Genomic DNA, 15,693 nt, shown 5'->3' with positions numbered 1-15,693 from the left:
TGACAACGGACCCCAGTTCACGGGAAAGAAAACCACCGAATTCTTTGAGAAATGGCATATCAAGAGGATACTCTCAACCCCATATCACCCGGCGGGCAATGGGCAAGTAGAGTCCTCCAACAAGTCCATACTAAACATCATGAAGAACAATCTTGAGGACGCCAAGGGACTGTGGCCGAAAATACTACCAGAAGAATTATGGGCCTACCGAACAACTCCGAAGAAGAGAACAGGAGAGACGCTCTACTCTTTGGTCTATGGGACCGAGGCAGTAACTGGTCGAAGTCAGAGAACCCAACCTAAGGTATTCCCACGAAAGAGGTATGAGTAACGATGAGAGCAGAAGGCAAGAACTCGACGAAATCGATGAACGAAGAGATATGGCGTACATAAGAATGGTCGCCCAAAAACAACACGCAGAACGCTATTACAACTAGAAAGCAAAGGTCCAGCCTCTTAAAGTTGGGGACTACGTGCTGAAAGCCAAAACCCAAGCGAGCAAAGACCCCCGGGAAGGCAAGCTGGGAACAAACTGGGATGGTCTGTACAAAATCACAACCAAAGCAAATAAGGGTTCATTCAAACTAGAGACAATGGAAGAAAAGCAACTACCAAATAATTGGAACATCAGCCACCTCAAATACTTCAACTTCTAAGAGAAAAAATGTCCCCCAAGTCTGTATTCTTTTTCCCTCACTTGAGTTTTGTCCCATTTAGGTTTTCTCAAGGAGGTTTTTAACGAGGCGGCAAAGGGAACACTTCGTCGAAGTACGCGAGAAAGGGACTATTGTTACTGTTTCATTGCTCAACTCCTCAATACTCTCCAAGTCAAACAATGAAGGGACTAGGTAGACTGGGACTGGGACTGGAACGCCAGCCAACACACAAAATCTGTAACTCTCTCCAAGTATGTAACCAAAGTAACAATCTTGAAGTAATAAGAAACTTACATTTATCAGGACACCTTTTTGGTATTAAGGTTATGTTCGACCCTGCTCGAACATCACCTATCGGCCCTCGGCCACGAGTACGAAAAGGTTATGTTCGACCTCACTCGAACAATATCAACCCTCGGCCACGACTACAAAAAGGTTACGTTCGACCTCACTCAAACAAACACCTACCGGCCCTCAGCCACGATTTAACAAAAAGGTTATTTACAACGTCGCTCGAAAAAATACCTACCGGCCCTCGGCCGCAATTTAATTAAAGGTTACCTTCGACCTCGCTCGAACAAACACCTACCGCCCTTCGGGCGTGATTTAATGAAAAGGTTATGTTCAACCTCGCCCGAACAAACACCTACCGTCCCTCGGATGCGATTTAACGAAAGGTTATATTCGACCGAGTTCGAACAAACACCTACTGCCCTTGGCCATGAATAAAAAAAGGCTAAGTTCGACCAAGCTCGAACAAACACCTACCGGCCCTCAGCCACAACTTAAAAAAAGGTCAAGATCAACCAAGTACAAATAACACTATCGGCCCTCGGCCAAATCTCAACGAAGAAACACACTCGACCTATATAAACAAAGGGCTGATATGACCCATGAATATTCGGCTCCAAGGCTACGGCCAGCTAAAAGACAATAATAATGAGAAGGACAAAAAGTGAAATGAGTAAACAACAGAAGCAAAAAATAATCAAGTATAGAAAATAAACCACAGGAATAGAAGAAGATGTAAGGAACAACTTTGATATTTCATACTTAAATTTTTTACAAAGGCTCTTGAAGATGCCGGCAAAAAAACACAAAAAAGTTAAAAACAAAACTACTAGACATCGCCATTGCGGCCTTCAGTGCCCTCGCCAGTTCGGTCTTCAACGGAATCACCACCCATAACACCGATACCCTTACCGGATTAGCCCCCAGCGCTCTCTCCATCCTCGCCCGGAAGGTATATAGAATCATACGAGGCCCCGTCTTCATCGTAATCTATAGAATCCTCATCCCCCTCTTCTTCCTCACTAGGACGAGGAGTAGTTGGATCATAACCACAAGCAATATGAGCCTCGCGAGCCTTGACACGAGCACCCTCAAAGTCTGCAGCAGAAATAGAGCCCGCTACATGTAACTCGCGAAGCACATCTAGTCGGGCCTCGGCGTGAATCCACTCTTCGTACAAGTTACAAGGAATGTTGGGTAAGTCGGAATCCACAAGTGAATAAGGTCATTAACAAATCATTCTCTCGCTCGGAACGGAGAGTTCGTATCACCACCTCAAGGGACTCCGTCTTCCTCAAATCCTCCGACCGAGCGGACTCCGCCTTCTCTAGCTCCTCCGTCTTCTCGGCGACCTCGCCACTAAGAGCCTATGCCCTGAATTAACACTTCTCAAGCTGACCTCGCAGCAAGACTATCTGAGCTTGGAGATCACTGCACTGGGCTTCTACCCCCTGCTAAGCTCGAGCTCTTTCTCTTTTCTCCTCAATGTCCCTTCCAAGATGTTGCACTTCCACACTACCCGCACCAGCTCCTCATCTCTTTCCTTCAAGTATTTCCTTAGTTGTCGTGCATCGCCGCTTTCACGGAGCCGGCATTGGAGCTCCCGGTACTTCTCAAGGCATTTGAAGCACTTAACCTTCAATTTCACATAAATATCTTTATGTCTCTGCTCCCTACGAGCACTTTCAATCTCCAGGACGGCAATCTGCAAAACGAACGAAGAGAGTTAGAGCCTACGAAAGAGCAAAACGTAAGGAAAATAACGGACATCAAATATACTTACCCAAAGGGAAAGACCAGCAATGTTATTTGACAGGGTGCTGTCATTTATAGTCTCGAGGGTCATACCCTCAATTTCAGAACAAAGAGGGCCGAGGGAGGGGATTATCTCCTCAGTTTTCACAAGAAGGTTGCGATTCATCGGGATCGCAATAGTCCTTGAACCCCCTTCCAACCTCACTTCAAGTTGAGTAAGCCCCTTATCGATCATCCTCAACTCATCTATATCCATGTCGGAGTCAGATCCAACGTCCTCCTCAGCAACAGCCTTCCTTCTATCACCACGACCCCATATCAACAAAGGAAAAATCCACAACCTCCCATATCAACGACCGCCGGCCCCTCTCCCCCCGTATCCACGGATCTCCTCTTACGAGGCATTAGACCACCGTCATCAGGAGAGACATCGTCCTCATTAACTAAATAGTAAAGTTGGGGAGCATGAGTTGTAGATGGAACAGAGACGGGCTCCCCAACTATGGCAGCAGAAGTTGAGACCGATACGGACAGTGTAGTAGTTGCAACAGGAGCCAAAGCTGACGATGCAGCGACCGCCTTTCAAAAGAGGGCACTAGTGCTCAGCTCCTCCGAGAACCCCTGCCTGAGAAAAAGACAGCATTAAGTCAGCAAAACGAATTCGTACACAATAGGAAATGGAGCGGCCACGATCAAAGAAAAGAGATTAGAAGTCGAAGGGAGAGCAGGCCTGAATTTCTTGAAAAAACTTGGCCAATCACGGATCCTTACGATGTGAGGGAAGAGCCGCTCGACCCAGTCAGAAATATGAGCGTCCAAAGGAGGAGGAGAGGTCTTGGCTGCAAAAGAAGAAGGTAAGAAGTCAGAATTCAGGACCGAACACGAGAGAAAAACCAGATACTTACGAGTATAGTTCCAAGCCTTAGAAAAGTCGTTGATATTGGACACAACGTCCTCGGTTCTGACAAAAAAGAAGTTAAACCAGAATTGACGACTGACCTTGTCATCCATCTTCACCACCAAGCATTTTCCACCTCAGTGGTGAAGGTTCAACATCGTTCCCCTATAAAAGCTAGGGGCAAAAAGATGTATTAAGTGTCGCAGTGTCAATTCGACCTCGTCCAGCTCGGCGAACTTAGTGAGCGTCTTTATAATTTTATAGATGTACAGCACGAGCTGAGCAGGACAAACGCCGTAGTGGCGACAGAACTCCTCCACCGGCGGAAAGAGAGGGAAAGAATAGCCGACTTGGAAGGGGTAGGTGTAGAGGGTGCAATATCCAAGACGGTGGACCTGTACCGTGTCCCTTTCGACCGGGATCAACTCGATATGATTAGGAAGGCCGAATTTGGCCTTGAGCTCCGCTAACTCCTTCACCGTCATCACTGATCGGAAAGCTCCAGGCTCGGCCTCTGGTGATTTGGTGAAATCGGATCTGGAGTCAGGGTTATGTGGGATTATTTCCTCCACCGACGGGAAGGTTTCATCCTCAATGGTAGCAAGAATGCTCTCCCCATGGGAGGGGAACACCATTGTCAAGGGAGCAACACGACTCCCCTCACTAGCATCAAAAGACACGTTAGACATGATTTAACATAGTGGACGAGAGTAACAAACGAGATGGAATAAAGAACAACACAGGTCAATGAAGCAGAGAAGAAGAGAGCAAGAGAAAGGTATGGTGCTTTGAAATGTTAGAGCGTTTAAACTCCAAAATCAGGTTCAAGGATCTCTATTTATAAAAGGCATGGCACTAAAACCAAAAAACGGTTCATCATGATTGGCACCGAAACCGAAACGGCAGGTCTAATCAAAGGTCACACACGAAACGGAGTGATGCATCGGGAATATACGTCATAATGACGCATGACATCATGACGTCATCCCGACCCGTGGACAACATAACTCCAGCGAATCACCCAAAAAATTTGAAGCATTTGAAATGCGCGGCCCACAGAGAGGGACATGTCGCTTGCTCGCTGCAACAGCCACAACCTGTGTAGTCCGTCTGGTTAGCTCAACCACCAATAACATGATCCGCTCATCGAACCCGCCGCGAAGCTGGTCTCAATAAGCGGAGGAACTAACTGTATGGGTCAAAATCTATCTCTAAAATATTTTAAGTCGAAATGGCATTAGTAAAACATTCACAGGCCGTCACGTGTCAAAGTGATCTAATTAACAATGAAGGTCGTGGTCGAAGAGTCAGCAGAGACTGACGTCGAGGAATCAAAGATCGAGGTCGAGGTCGATTATCCTTGACAGAGTTATAATAGCTAGTTTCAAGATAGGACATTAAAGAGTGAATATTCTCTGCACTTGTACTATTAGAGATTTTAAAAACATGTTCCCTATAAATAGAAAGAGACACAATGATAGGGGACATATATTCATTTATAAAGTATACTTTGACTTTAAAGAGAGAATCTGATCTTATTGCAAGCCTACAAAAATAACATTTTCACTAAGATTCTTGTCCACGCTTTTTCACTAGATCCGAGAATAACTCAGATATTCAAAGGCTTGTCCATCATTCATTATTGTCAGAAAGAACATCCACCGATTTCATCCTTTCTCGGGTGACTCGTTCGTTCTATTTACATAAATATTATTTATTGTTGTTCATCACTATTTAATGATACATTGCTTCTGTTTGGGTTCTTAAATATTAACTATTGTACACTATCATAGCTTTCGGGACAGATCTACGTGTTATTTATTACAGAGCATCGGGAATTTTGTCTTTAGGATATTATTATTAACTAAGATTAACCTTCATTCGTATAAATTTAATTAGTTGAAATAAAATCTATATTTTTGGTCAAACAATGCATATTCAAAGTTAAGCCAAGGAACATTTTGTCCACGGAAGTAAATAATACAGAGTAAATAATAAGTTGGAATAAAATATAAAACTTTAAAAGCAACCAAATTTACTCGAATTGTGACAATAAACGATGTTACTTGCAAAACTCATATTTACATCATTGTCCCCGGAAGAAATGGAAAGAACCCGACGTGTCTCTTTGATTATTGCCTGCCTAGACAAACCAGGGCCACATAACATTGGATAACGATTCAATGGCCTGTTCCAAACCATTATCTAGCGATAGTTCGATGCACATAGCATTTCGTGTTTATGTAATATTCAGGAAAGTACTGTACCTCAAGGGGCTTTGATTAGACATGTTATCCTAATGTAAACATTATTGATTGATTTTATGACTCGAACATATGACATATAGATCACACGAAAACAACCTTACCATTACTCCAAGACTTACATTTCCAAAAAAAACTCAAAAATTATAAGTAAAATCTTAAAGTACAATTATTTTGATCTTTTCTTCATTCTGATTCTTGGATTAAAAGAAGTAAATTATTATATACTGAATGTAATCAAACAGATTTTAACCAAAGCATTGATCTGTAGGAAGTGGCCCGGGAATAGAACCCTGATCCAAGAACTGCAACCCAAACACAACCAAAATGGCTAACAATGACAAGTATGACAAGCCTTCAACTGCACCCAACAAACCAAATGGTCCATTGGGCAAACCTGAACCAGTTTTAGACTTAGTGTAGAGTGACCAAGCCACAATTCCAACCACAACTAAGTAACTCACCCCTTCAAGTGCACCTATTGAACCACCAGGTCCAGGTGGCAGACCACACCCCGTTGTTTTTAGAGTGTAAAGAGACCATCCAATTACTGGTGTAGATATTAATCCACTTACTATAGCAATTTTCTCAATGGAACTTGAGGTTTCGCTGCTTTCTTTAGCCATGGATTTGACATTGAATTGTGAAGGGGAGTGAGTTGTTTTGGGATTGACATAGTGATTGTAGTTGTGTTTTTGTGATGGAAGACACTTTGGAGACGATGGGGCTAAGAAGATTAACATTGTTGGAGACTTCAAAAAATGAGTTGGGGGAGAGGGGATAAAAGGTAATGAAATTTGAGTTGCTCTGAGGTGGAGAGTGGGTGTGCGAAATAACATTACAGAATTATTTGGTCGTGTAATGGCAAATTATCTGGGACGTCTCAATATATGTGCAAGATATTGGCATTATTTGCTATTTCAAAAGTAGTATAGTGGAGTATTATTTTATAGAACGTTTTTTCTTTAATCGCAACTTTTTAATATTTTTTATTATAAGAAGGTGTCAGTTATAATACCTTTTATTTATTTCTAAATTATGTGAATGTTATTTTTAAAGGATTTAAAAAGAAAATAGATGTCTGAATTAAGATAAAAATTAGCAAAAGATTTGAACGTCTCAAATCAAATCCTTCAAATTTTTAAACGAAGGGAATAGCACTTTTTAATGAAAATAATAGCACTTCATTTGGTTCCGCCTCCTTTATATTACTGTACTTCAACTTCATAAAAGTTGCCCGAGCACATATAAATAGAAAACGGACAACGTAAAATAATTACACTATAAACCAAAATGGTTTAGTGACCAATACATTACAATTCGACACGTAATGAGATTAAAATTCAGTAATTTCTCGACCACTACGTCGTGCACCTATTCTCTCAAGGAAATACCACTTTATGTAATGACAATAATCACCCTCATAGCATTCCCTATTTTTGGGGATTGGGTTGAGGGGGGCAGGGGCCCGGGGTGAAGAAGGAAGAATGGAGGAAGGTTGTATATCATTCCTTTGAATTAAATAATCAAGGTTCATGAAATCAAATACAATCCACGCGCGCACGCGCTACATATGTTCGTAATTTGCTTTAAAATTACAAGTACAAATAAATAAACAAACAAAGAGGAATCCCATTCAGCTTGAAGTTCACGCGCATTGACAACTTGGACCAAAGACCCAAGCCAGGCCGAAGCCTGCTATGCTTAAGCCGGCCCAAATTCAGTACACTCACTGGCCTACTCTTCCCTTAATCACCTTCCAACGTAACAACTCAATCCATTCCAGGCGCACGTATCCTCTTTGATCATTTGACCACCCACCGTTTTGGGCTTCAAGCCCAAAATACTTTTACGAGGGCCAAAAATCCGGAATAAATATATACCAAACCGATGGACAGGCAAGTGGAATAAAAATTTATAGCAGAATACAAGCGCAGAATTTCCTTCTTTATTTGCCTATGGGACCATTGCTTTTTTCTCCTCTTTGTTTTTCTTTATTTAACGATATTCTCGACCGGTTGGTACCAATATCATGGCTCGCTCACATGGTTGGAAGACCAGCGATTAGGTGCAATCAATTGACATAGAAACAGCTGCCATCTGGCACCACCTGCAAGTTGCCAAAAAAAATTAGCTGTAAAGGTAGGCTGACAACAAATTCCTGCATGTGACATAATTCGATCAAGGACGGACTCATCACAATGATAAACGGTCACACTTAACTGAGACAACTATCCACAAGACTGTTTTACAAGCCAATTAAAAACTACCCCCCAGGAAAAGCAAAGCGTCCTTTTTAAATTCAAGAAAAAAGGCGGAAAACAAATTCTATCACTACTTCTATTGTAGAACTAGCCAAAGTTTTCTTTTAGCTTTTCCCCCAATTCAAATTCCCCTCCAACATCCTACTCATGGAGATCAACTGCCATTTGAATCACAAGGCAACGGCCAATATTTACTAACGACCTTTTGAACATTTGTATACCTCTCAGACCTGAACTTCCCACCAAAACTTGTCCCCTGTCCATGAAAAGATGTTCAACAGTCAACTAATTCCAGCCTCCAGACAAATCTATTCCTCAACTTAATCTCTTTCGTCAAACCCACCACAGATAAAGTCACTAACGGTGCTTGGATGACTTTGCATACTCTTCATCGTCGTCTTCTTCACCACCATCATCATCATCGTCGTCCCGCTTCCTCTTTTGAGAGGAGGAAGGTGGCAGCTCTTGAACTTCGCCATAGTCGTCCTCTTCATCTTCAACTTCTTCCTCCAACTCAGGATCTTCATCACCATTTACTGGCTCCATATCACTGCCTTCAGCATCATCTACTTCAATAGGACCAACTGGTTGAACAAGGTAGCCATTGCCATTATCTTCCTCCTGCCATTTAAATGAAAATTAGGCAAGTAAGCTCAGCAAACCTAGAAAAGGGTGGTCAACTGATATACTGCAAAACCCTAAGATGCAAAATTTTAAGGAGAAAACAAGATAATGATCACCAAATTAACCTTAAAACAATTACCAAGGTTCAGATAAAATTAAAAGGCCATAAAACACATCTGTGGAAGTAGATCATTTAAATATGCCAATAAAGCTTAGGCCAATAGAACCCAGAAAACATATCTTTTAGCAGCAAGAAAAAATATATAAAATAACCATTACGACACCAAGGCAGAAAAGTGGGAAGGAACGCAGTGAATTCAACAACGCATATACCTTAGCAGCAAAATTCAACAGCCCTTTCCGAAAAAAAAAAAAAAAAAGGAAGATAATGATATATGATGACAGAAAAGGGAAAAAACACAACGAATTTTTAGTCAGAAAATAGAAAACCACTTCATGAAAACTAAGAAAATGCAGAATAGCACATAAGCAGATTCGACAAGGTAACATTCCCTATACTTTGGCAATTGACATGGTCACCTCTACGGGATATGATGGCAGAAAAGTAAAAGTCCGAAAAATGAATTGATAGGAGATCCATTAAAGTACATCAATTTAAAACCAACAAAAAGATGAAAGACTAAAAACATCATAATCCAACACCCCTTTTGTAAGTAACTGATAATACTATCATAAGCCAGGAGGAGATAACCCCCCAAAAAAAGAGGTTCAAGGAAATTTCTTTTGAGAGAAACAAGCTCAATGGGGACAGGGCAGATCACAGCAAACTTTAGATTCCAAAATTTTGGAAATCAAGAGATTGTGCATAAAAGCAATAAGCTATTAGGAAGAAAAGGAGGAACAAAGAGATGGCACAAAAGCAGACCCACAAAAGACAAGGAAAATTGTGAATCTAGATCACTGCACTTAGAGCCTTAGCATTCAGTTTGCAAGTATAAAAATTGAGAAAGAAACTTCAAAGAGAATTCTCACAAAATCTCTCACCAATCAAAATGTAATCCAACTGGAACCTTCTTTTGCAGGCATGTTTTTTATGAGTATTTGCATGCACATTACTCGAGTAGAATAACCAAATTATGGTCAAGATCTCACACAAATAAATTGTGCCAAAAGTTATTCCTCCCTTATAACTTCTGATTAATCCCCCTTTAGTCACTCTTCTGTAGAATAACACAATTCAAGCAGAAATAATATAAATATTCCACACCACCTTGATCTAACAAGAAATTACCACTTTTCAAAAAAAAAAAGGGATCACAAAATCAGCTTGGTTTCTAAGGTGGCAACGGAAACCACCTGTGCATCAAAACTTCCAGGTTCATACTAACATGAAATTAATATTTCTTTTGGGGGTAATCTGATATTACAAGACTTTCTAACCAGTATGCTACCAAAAATTACTGGTATTTCCAGCAACAATCGTGTAACAATCAAATTGATCAATGGTTATGGAGATCAAATAAGATGACAATTCTTCCGGCAGCAATAAGCACATGAATCACGCAGATTGAAGCAAGAAAATACCATAAATTAGAAAAATTGTCAAACATTGCAGGACATGCATATCTTAGAAAACAAACAGCAAGAGAAATTAACAAAACTAACACACAAAATAAACAATCCACACATTAGCAAATAAAACAGAATAAATTACGCTTAATATAGACTAGCAAGAAAGCCTTCTAACCAAACAACCAATTATGACATGTAACACATTAAAATGAAAACATAACTACATAAAACAGGAGAGATTTTCACCTCATCTTCAGCCTCCTCGTCATCATCAAAATCACCATCTTCCTCAACACCTTGCTCCTCCTCCCCTGTCTCCCCATCATCATCCTCATCTGCATCATCTTCCCCCTGCTCATGCCCATCAATCTCCCCTTCAGTGCTATTTAACCTCCCCGTGCTCTCTGGCTCTGCAAAATCCCCATCATCATTATCAACTTCCTCTTCATCCTCTTCATCGTCATCCTCATCATCATCGTCCTCGTCATCTTCCACACCATCCTCCTCTTCATCACTGTCTTCTATTTCATGAACCTCCACTACATCCTCCTCATCACCCTCTTCATCTATCTCCTCCACAAAATCCTCATCTTCATCATCCTCATCATCCTCCTCGTCGTCTCCATCCCCAACCGCCTCTACTCGAAAACCATTTGAGTGGTGAGTTGAACTCGAACCATCATGTTTCGACCCATTAATCCCTCGAGTTATCTCCATTTCTTCCTCATCAGCATCACTCTCATCCTCATCCACATCTACAACTCCTTCACTCCCAACCCTATGTCCATTATTCATCCTGTAAGGCCGATCTTCTCCATCAACTTCCCCACTCCCCGGATCATCCTCTTCATCCTCCTCTTCATCTTCCTCCTCATCATCCGACTCCGGCCTCTCGTTCCCCTCCGCATCCATCTTATCCAAATACTTCAACGACCTAATCAATCCAAAAACCCTAGATCGATAGTCCTTAACTCGCGTAACCGGACACTCATAGAGATCAAGCGACACAAGCCGGAGTTCAGCCAACGGCCGGAGATCGTCGATATCCTGAATCCGATTATTCGACAAATCGAGGTCCCGGAGTGAATTTAAACCAGCATCTACGAGGAACTCGAGGCCTCCGGCAATTCTATTGTCCGATAAAATTAACTTCTGCAGATTCTGTAGCCGAGGAAACTGTTCTAGAGACGAAACACCGATGTTTGCAATCGACAGGTGCTCGAGATTCTGAAACTTCTCGAAAATCGACGGAGGAGGTAACTTACCATGAATACACTTAACAGCTCCGTCCAACGTTAGGGTTCGCACAGAACCGAAGTTTCTCTCGCCGTCTAACGCCGTCTCCACCGCTCTCTCCCAAATCTCGTCCATTAATCAGAGCCAGAACTCATATGATACGAACTTTCTGAAAACTATGGGACCAAATTGAAATATAGATAAAATTTAGGACTAGAAGTTAAATTCCTCAAACTTTTCCGGTATCTTCTACGGCAAAGGAGAATACATATAGAAAACCTAATTTTTCTTCTTTTTCTTTCTCTCTCTAATTTCTCTCTCTAAAAACTCTTTACTCTATCGCTTGATATATTGGGGGAGGCGAGTCGAGAAAACTCGAGGCCGAGTCAGGGTTTGGGGAACAAGAGTAACCAGGGTTGAGTTAACTAACCAAAGTATAGGGTTAAAATGTGTTTGTTGGGAGACTGATTTTTAGCCGTTGATTTTGAGAGACACGGATTGATGACATGGATGGATATTAAACGGTAGAGATTGAAGGACGGTGTGTTTCTCTTTTCAAAAGGAAGGGTGTAGAGTGTAGGGCTTGGAAGACTCGTTTTGATTTCGAAATTGATGAGTCTGACACGTCACTCTTGACGTTAATATATATCGGCGGATATTTGAATATGTCCCTATCTTTCTGTAATATCACGAAACTACCACTGACCAATAACACGAGAACCTTTTTTTTTATTTTCTTATTCTCTTAGTTTTAGAGCTCCTTTGGAAGGAATTATTTTAAGTTTTCTTTTTTAAACCAAAAAGATTTTAAGTCGTGTTTGGATAAAGTAAAAAATTACTTTTATCCACTTTTTTTTAAGTTAAAATGATAAAAATAAGTCAAAAATCAAAAACTAAGAGTATTTTTGGCCTAAAAGTTATTTCTGCTGAAAGTCACTTTTTTTAAGTCAATTCAAACAGGCTCTAAGTTGGGGTTGCCCAACTTATTTCTTTTGTCTTGTTTTAAGCAGTTTTTAACTTATTTTAAGCATTTTATAGATTTATCAAATACTGAAAAAAATTATAAAGAGCTTAAAAACTTATTTGGCCTAGTTTAAAAGCCAATCCAAATACCCTCTAAATTTCTTAATTTATAGTTTAAGCTTAAAAGTCACTTAAAATAAATTTATCCAAATGGATTCTTAGTTTCCTGACTTCTTTTTCTTTTTCCTTTTCGCATAGAGCCAGAGCAGTTCGCGTCCTTTTGGGTTTGGGCTGCTATGAAATTAAAAAAGCCCTTTGGTTTTTTCGGTAGAAATGGCGGTAGGTAGTCAACCTAAAGGATTGTTATCTAATAATTAGTCAGTACGTTCTAAATTTTATTTTTTCGATTCAAATTTTTAGGACAAAAATATATTGAATTGTCTTAAAGTTAAAATTTTTAATTTAAAATTTCAGAATAAAAATAAGTATGAGCTAATCTCTAAATAGCATCCTAAGAATAGCTATACGTGCACTTGCCCATTTTTTCGCCTAAATAATATTTACCTTTATCAGAAAACATTTATTCTTTTTCCGATAATCTTATTTCATCTCAGTATTAAATAAGCATATAGGAGTAATTTAATTTCATATCATATCAGCGTGAAGTAATTAAGCATATTATTGGGCATAATAATATATTCGAAAATGTTTCCTCTTTAATTAATTTTTTGCAATATCATAGTTCCTGCAGTAACTTATTTAGTATGTTAATTTTGATGATTGAGTTAGACTTTGACCGCTGTTAGAACGAAAGTAGTAACGTAAACCAGCCTAAATATCTTTAACTTCTCTTCTTTTTTTCCGAATTTTGATGACAAGACAATTGTCTCGTTTGCACTGAGAATTTGGAGATGGGTTGAAGGAGTCTGTAACCAAAATATTAATTTTTTGGACTCAAAGCATCAAAATATATAAAAAAAAGAGGACGAAAAAACATAATTGTCCAATATTTTAAAATATTCTACAAAGTTTTAGTTACTTGATTAACATTTGCGGCAACTATTTATTTGCAATCATAACATAATCCAGCTGGTTTCCGATATTCCCATCGCCCTAACGCTCCTCCAAGCGAAAATCGCGTTTCCTTTATGGAAACCCAAGCCTTTAGTTGCTAATTTAATGCTCAACATATGATTTTTATCTTTCCTTTCTCTTCTATGAATGATTTTGTATTAACTATGGTTTTACTGGTACTTTATCTCTCTCTCAATAACTATTTGGTGGAATAAATAATTTTTTATTGGTATATATGAATGCTTGTATAACGATGCATATTTAGATAAAGTTTGTAATATTATAAATATTATATACATTTTATAATTGGTATAATATATTAAATATATTATGAAGTGTATATTAAAATATTTTATTGGTATAATATTATATTATTTTGATAAATATAGTACATAATTCTTTTTTCAAAATGAATATACACAATGTATATTTGGAGTATTAATATAATAATTCAATATATATATATATATATATATATATATATATATATATATATATATATATGAAATATATTTTTAAATATATACAAAATATATTTATAATAATCCGACCGGTCGTTCTGAGCTTTAACGCATCATTCGGCGGTTTGAGGCCATAAGTAGCTTCACTTCAGGTATTATGACTTGTACGTGTGGTCGGAATTGAATTTCGGGAAGCTCAGAGTTGATTCGGATGAAAAATTCTAATTTCGGAAGCTTTGAGTTGGAAGAATTGACTAAGGCTTGACTTTTGAATAAACGACCTCGAAATCGGGATTTGAAGGTTCCAACAAGTTCGTATGATGATTTTGGACTTGAGCATATGTTCGGGTTGAGTATCGGATGGTCCAGTAGCATTTCGGCGCCTATTATGGAAGGTTGGAATTTTTGAGAGTTTAAGAACTTCATAAGTTTGAGTTGAAGTGGACCTTGGTGTTATAGATGTCCGTTTGGGGTTCCGAGTCTTGGAATGACTTCGCTATGTCATTTATGACTCGTGTGCGAAATTTAAAGTTATTCCGGATTGATTTGGTACGTTTCGGCACAAGATGTAAAATTTGGAAATTTGAAATTTATAAGTTGATTCGAGGCGCAATTCGTAATTTCGACGTTGTTTGGCGTGATTTGAGGCCTCGACTAAGTTCGTATGCTGTTTTAGGACTTGTTGGTATATTTGGTTGAGGTCCCGGAGAGCTCGGGTGGATTCCGGATGGTTAAAGGATCAAATTTGGACTTGAAGCATTTGCTGGAATTCTGCCTTCTGGTGCAATCGCACCTACGGAATTTTGCTCGCAGGTGCGAGCTCGCAGAAGCGGCCAGGCGTGACTGAGGCAGTGGTCACAGAAGCGGGTAGGTGGACCGCAGAAGCGGAGTCGCACCTGCGACGGGTCGATCGCAGAAACGAAAAGTGAGAGGGAGGACTGCTTCGCAGAAGCGGCAGTGTTGCCGCAGAAACGAGTTCGCAAAATCGGACCTTTTGTCCGTAGAAGCGAGGGAAGCCGCAGAAGCGAAGGGGAGCATCGCATCTGCGAGAGCGCATATGCGGCCAAGTGTATTGCAGTTGCGAAAACACTGGCAGTGTTAAAAATAGAAGGGTTCCGATATTTTTGTCATTTTGGAGTTTAAACACTCGGCTGGGGGCAATTTCTCAGAGAGAATTCACGGGAATCTTGAGGTAACTCACTTGTGACCATTTTAGTTGATAATATTGAATTATCATCGAGTATTCCGACTGGATTACGTGTTTTTGAGGTGTAATTCGAGAATTTGGGCCTAGAAATTTCAAAATAAGAATTTAAGATTTGGAGGTCGAGTTGATGTCGGGATTTGGTAAATTTGGTATGGTTGGACTCGTGGTTGAATGGGCGTTAATATTTTGTAAAACAATTTGGGTCCCGAGACGTGAGCCCGGATCGACGTTTTGTAGCGATTTTTTAATTCTTTTCTAAAGTCTTAGTTTTTTTATTTAAATAAGTTGCTTATTAGTCATATTTATAGTATGTAATTGTTCTAGCTAGATTCGAGCCAATCGGAGTTGGAAAAATCGAGGGAAAGACCTTCTTATTGATTGATTGAGCAAGGTTTGAGGTAAGTGACTTGTCTAACCTTGTGTGAGAGAAATTCTCCTTATGATTTGGTACTGTTATGGTAAATTGC

At 39.8% G+C, this 15,693-nt stretch overlaps 2 protein-coding genes across 3 annotated transcripts; both read right to left on the bottom strand.

The window, feature by feature from the left end:
- Window positions 1-5,891: 5,891 nt before the first annotated feature.
- On the bottom strand, window positions 5,892-6,761 carry LOC104088484 (uncharacterized). Its single transcript, XM_009593156.4, has one exon. It carries the CDS (start codon window positions 6,701-6,703, stop codon window positions 6,113-6,115), a length of 591 nt encoding a protein of 196 aa, XP_009591451.1. The 5' UTR covers window positions 6,704-6,761; the 3' UTR covers window positions 5,892-6,112.
- Window positions 6,762-7,352: 591 nt separating this feature from the next.
- On the bottom strand, window positions 7,353-11,863 carry LOC104088485 (acidic leucine-rich nuclear phosphoprotein 32-related protein). 2 transcript variants are annotated; one of them, XR_684576.4, is made up of 3 exons: window positions 10,532-11,863; window positions 8,350-8,749; window positions 7,353-7,974 (listed from the first exon to the last, which is right to left on the bottom strand). XR_684576.4 is itself a non-coding variant. In XM_009593157.4 (2 exons), exons 1-2 carry the CDS (start codon window positions 11,654-11,656, stop codon window positions 8,486-8,488), a joined length of 1,389 nt encoding a protein of 462 aa, XP_009591452.1. In that variant the 5' UTR covers window positions 11,657-11,863; the 3' UTR covers window positions 8,067-8,485. The 2 variants fall into 2 exon arrangements, 1 of the variants encoding a protein (XP_009591452.1); XM_009593157.4 differs by lacking the exon at window positions 7,353-7,974 and having other exon boundaries at window positions 8,067-8,749.
- Window positions 11,864-15,693: the final 3,830 nt, after the last annotated feature.

Source organism: Nicotiana tomentosiformis, chromosome 9 (genome assembly GCF_000390325.3).
Source record: "Nicotiana tomentosiformis chromosome 9, ASM39032v3, whole genome shotgun sequence".
In the NCBI taxonomy this organism is placed as follows: domain Eukaryota; kingdom Viridiplantae; phylum Streptophyta; class Magnoliopsida; order Solanales; family Solanaceae; genus Nicotiana; species Nicotiana tomentosiformis.
Note: the sequence above shows the minus strand (reverse complement) of the source record. Positions and strands in the feature narration are given on the sequence as shown.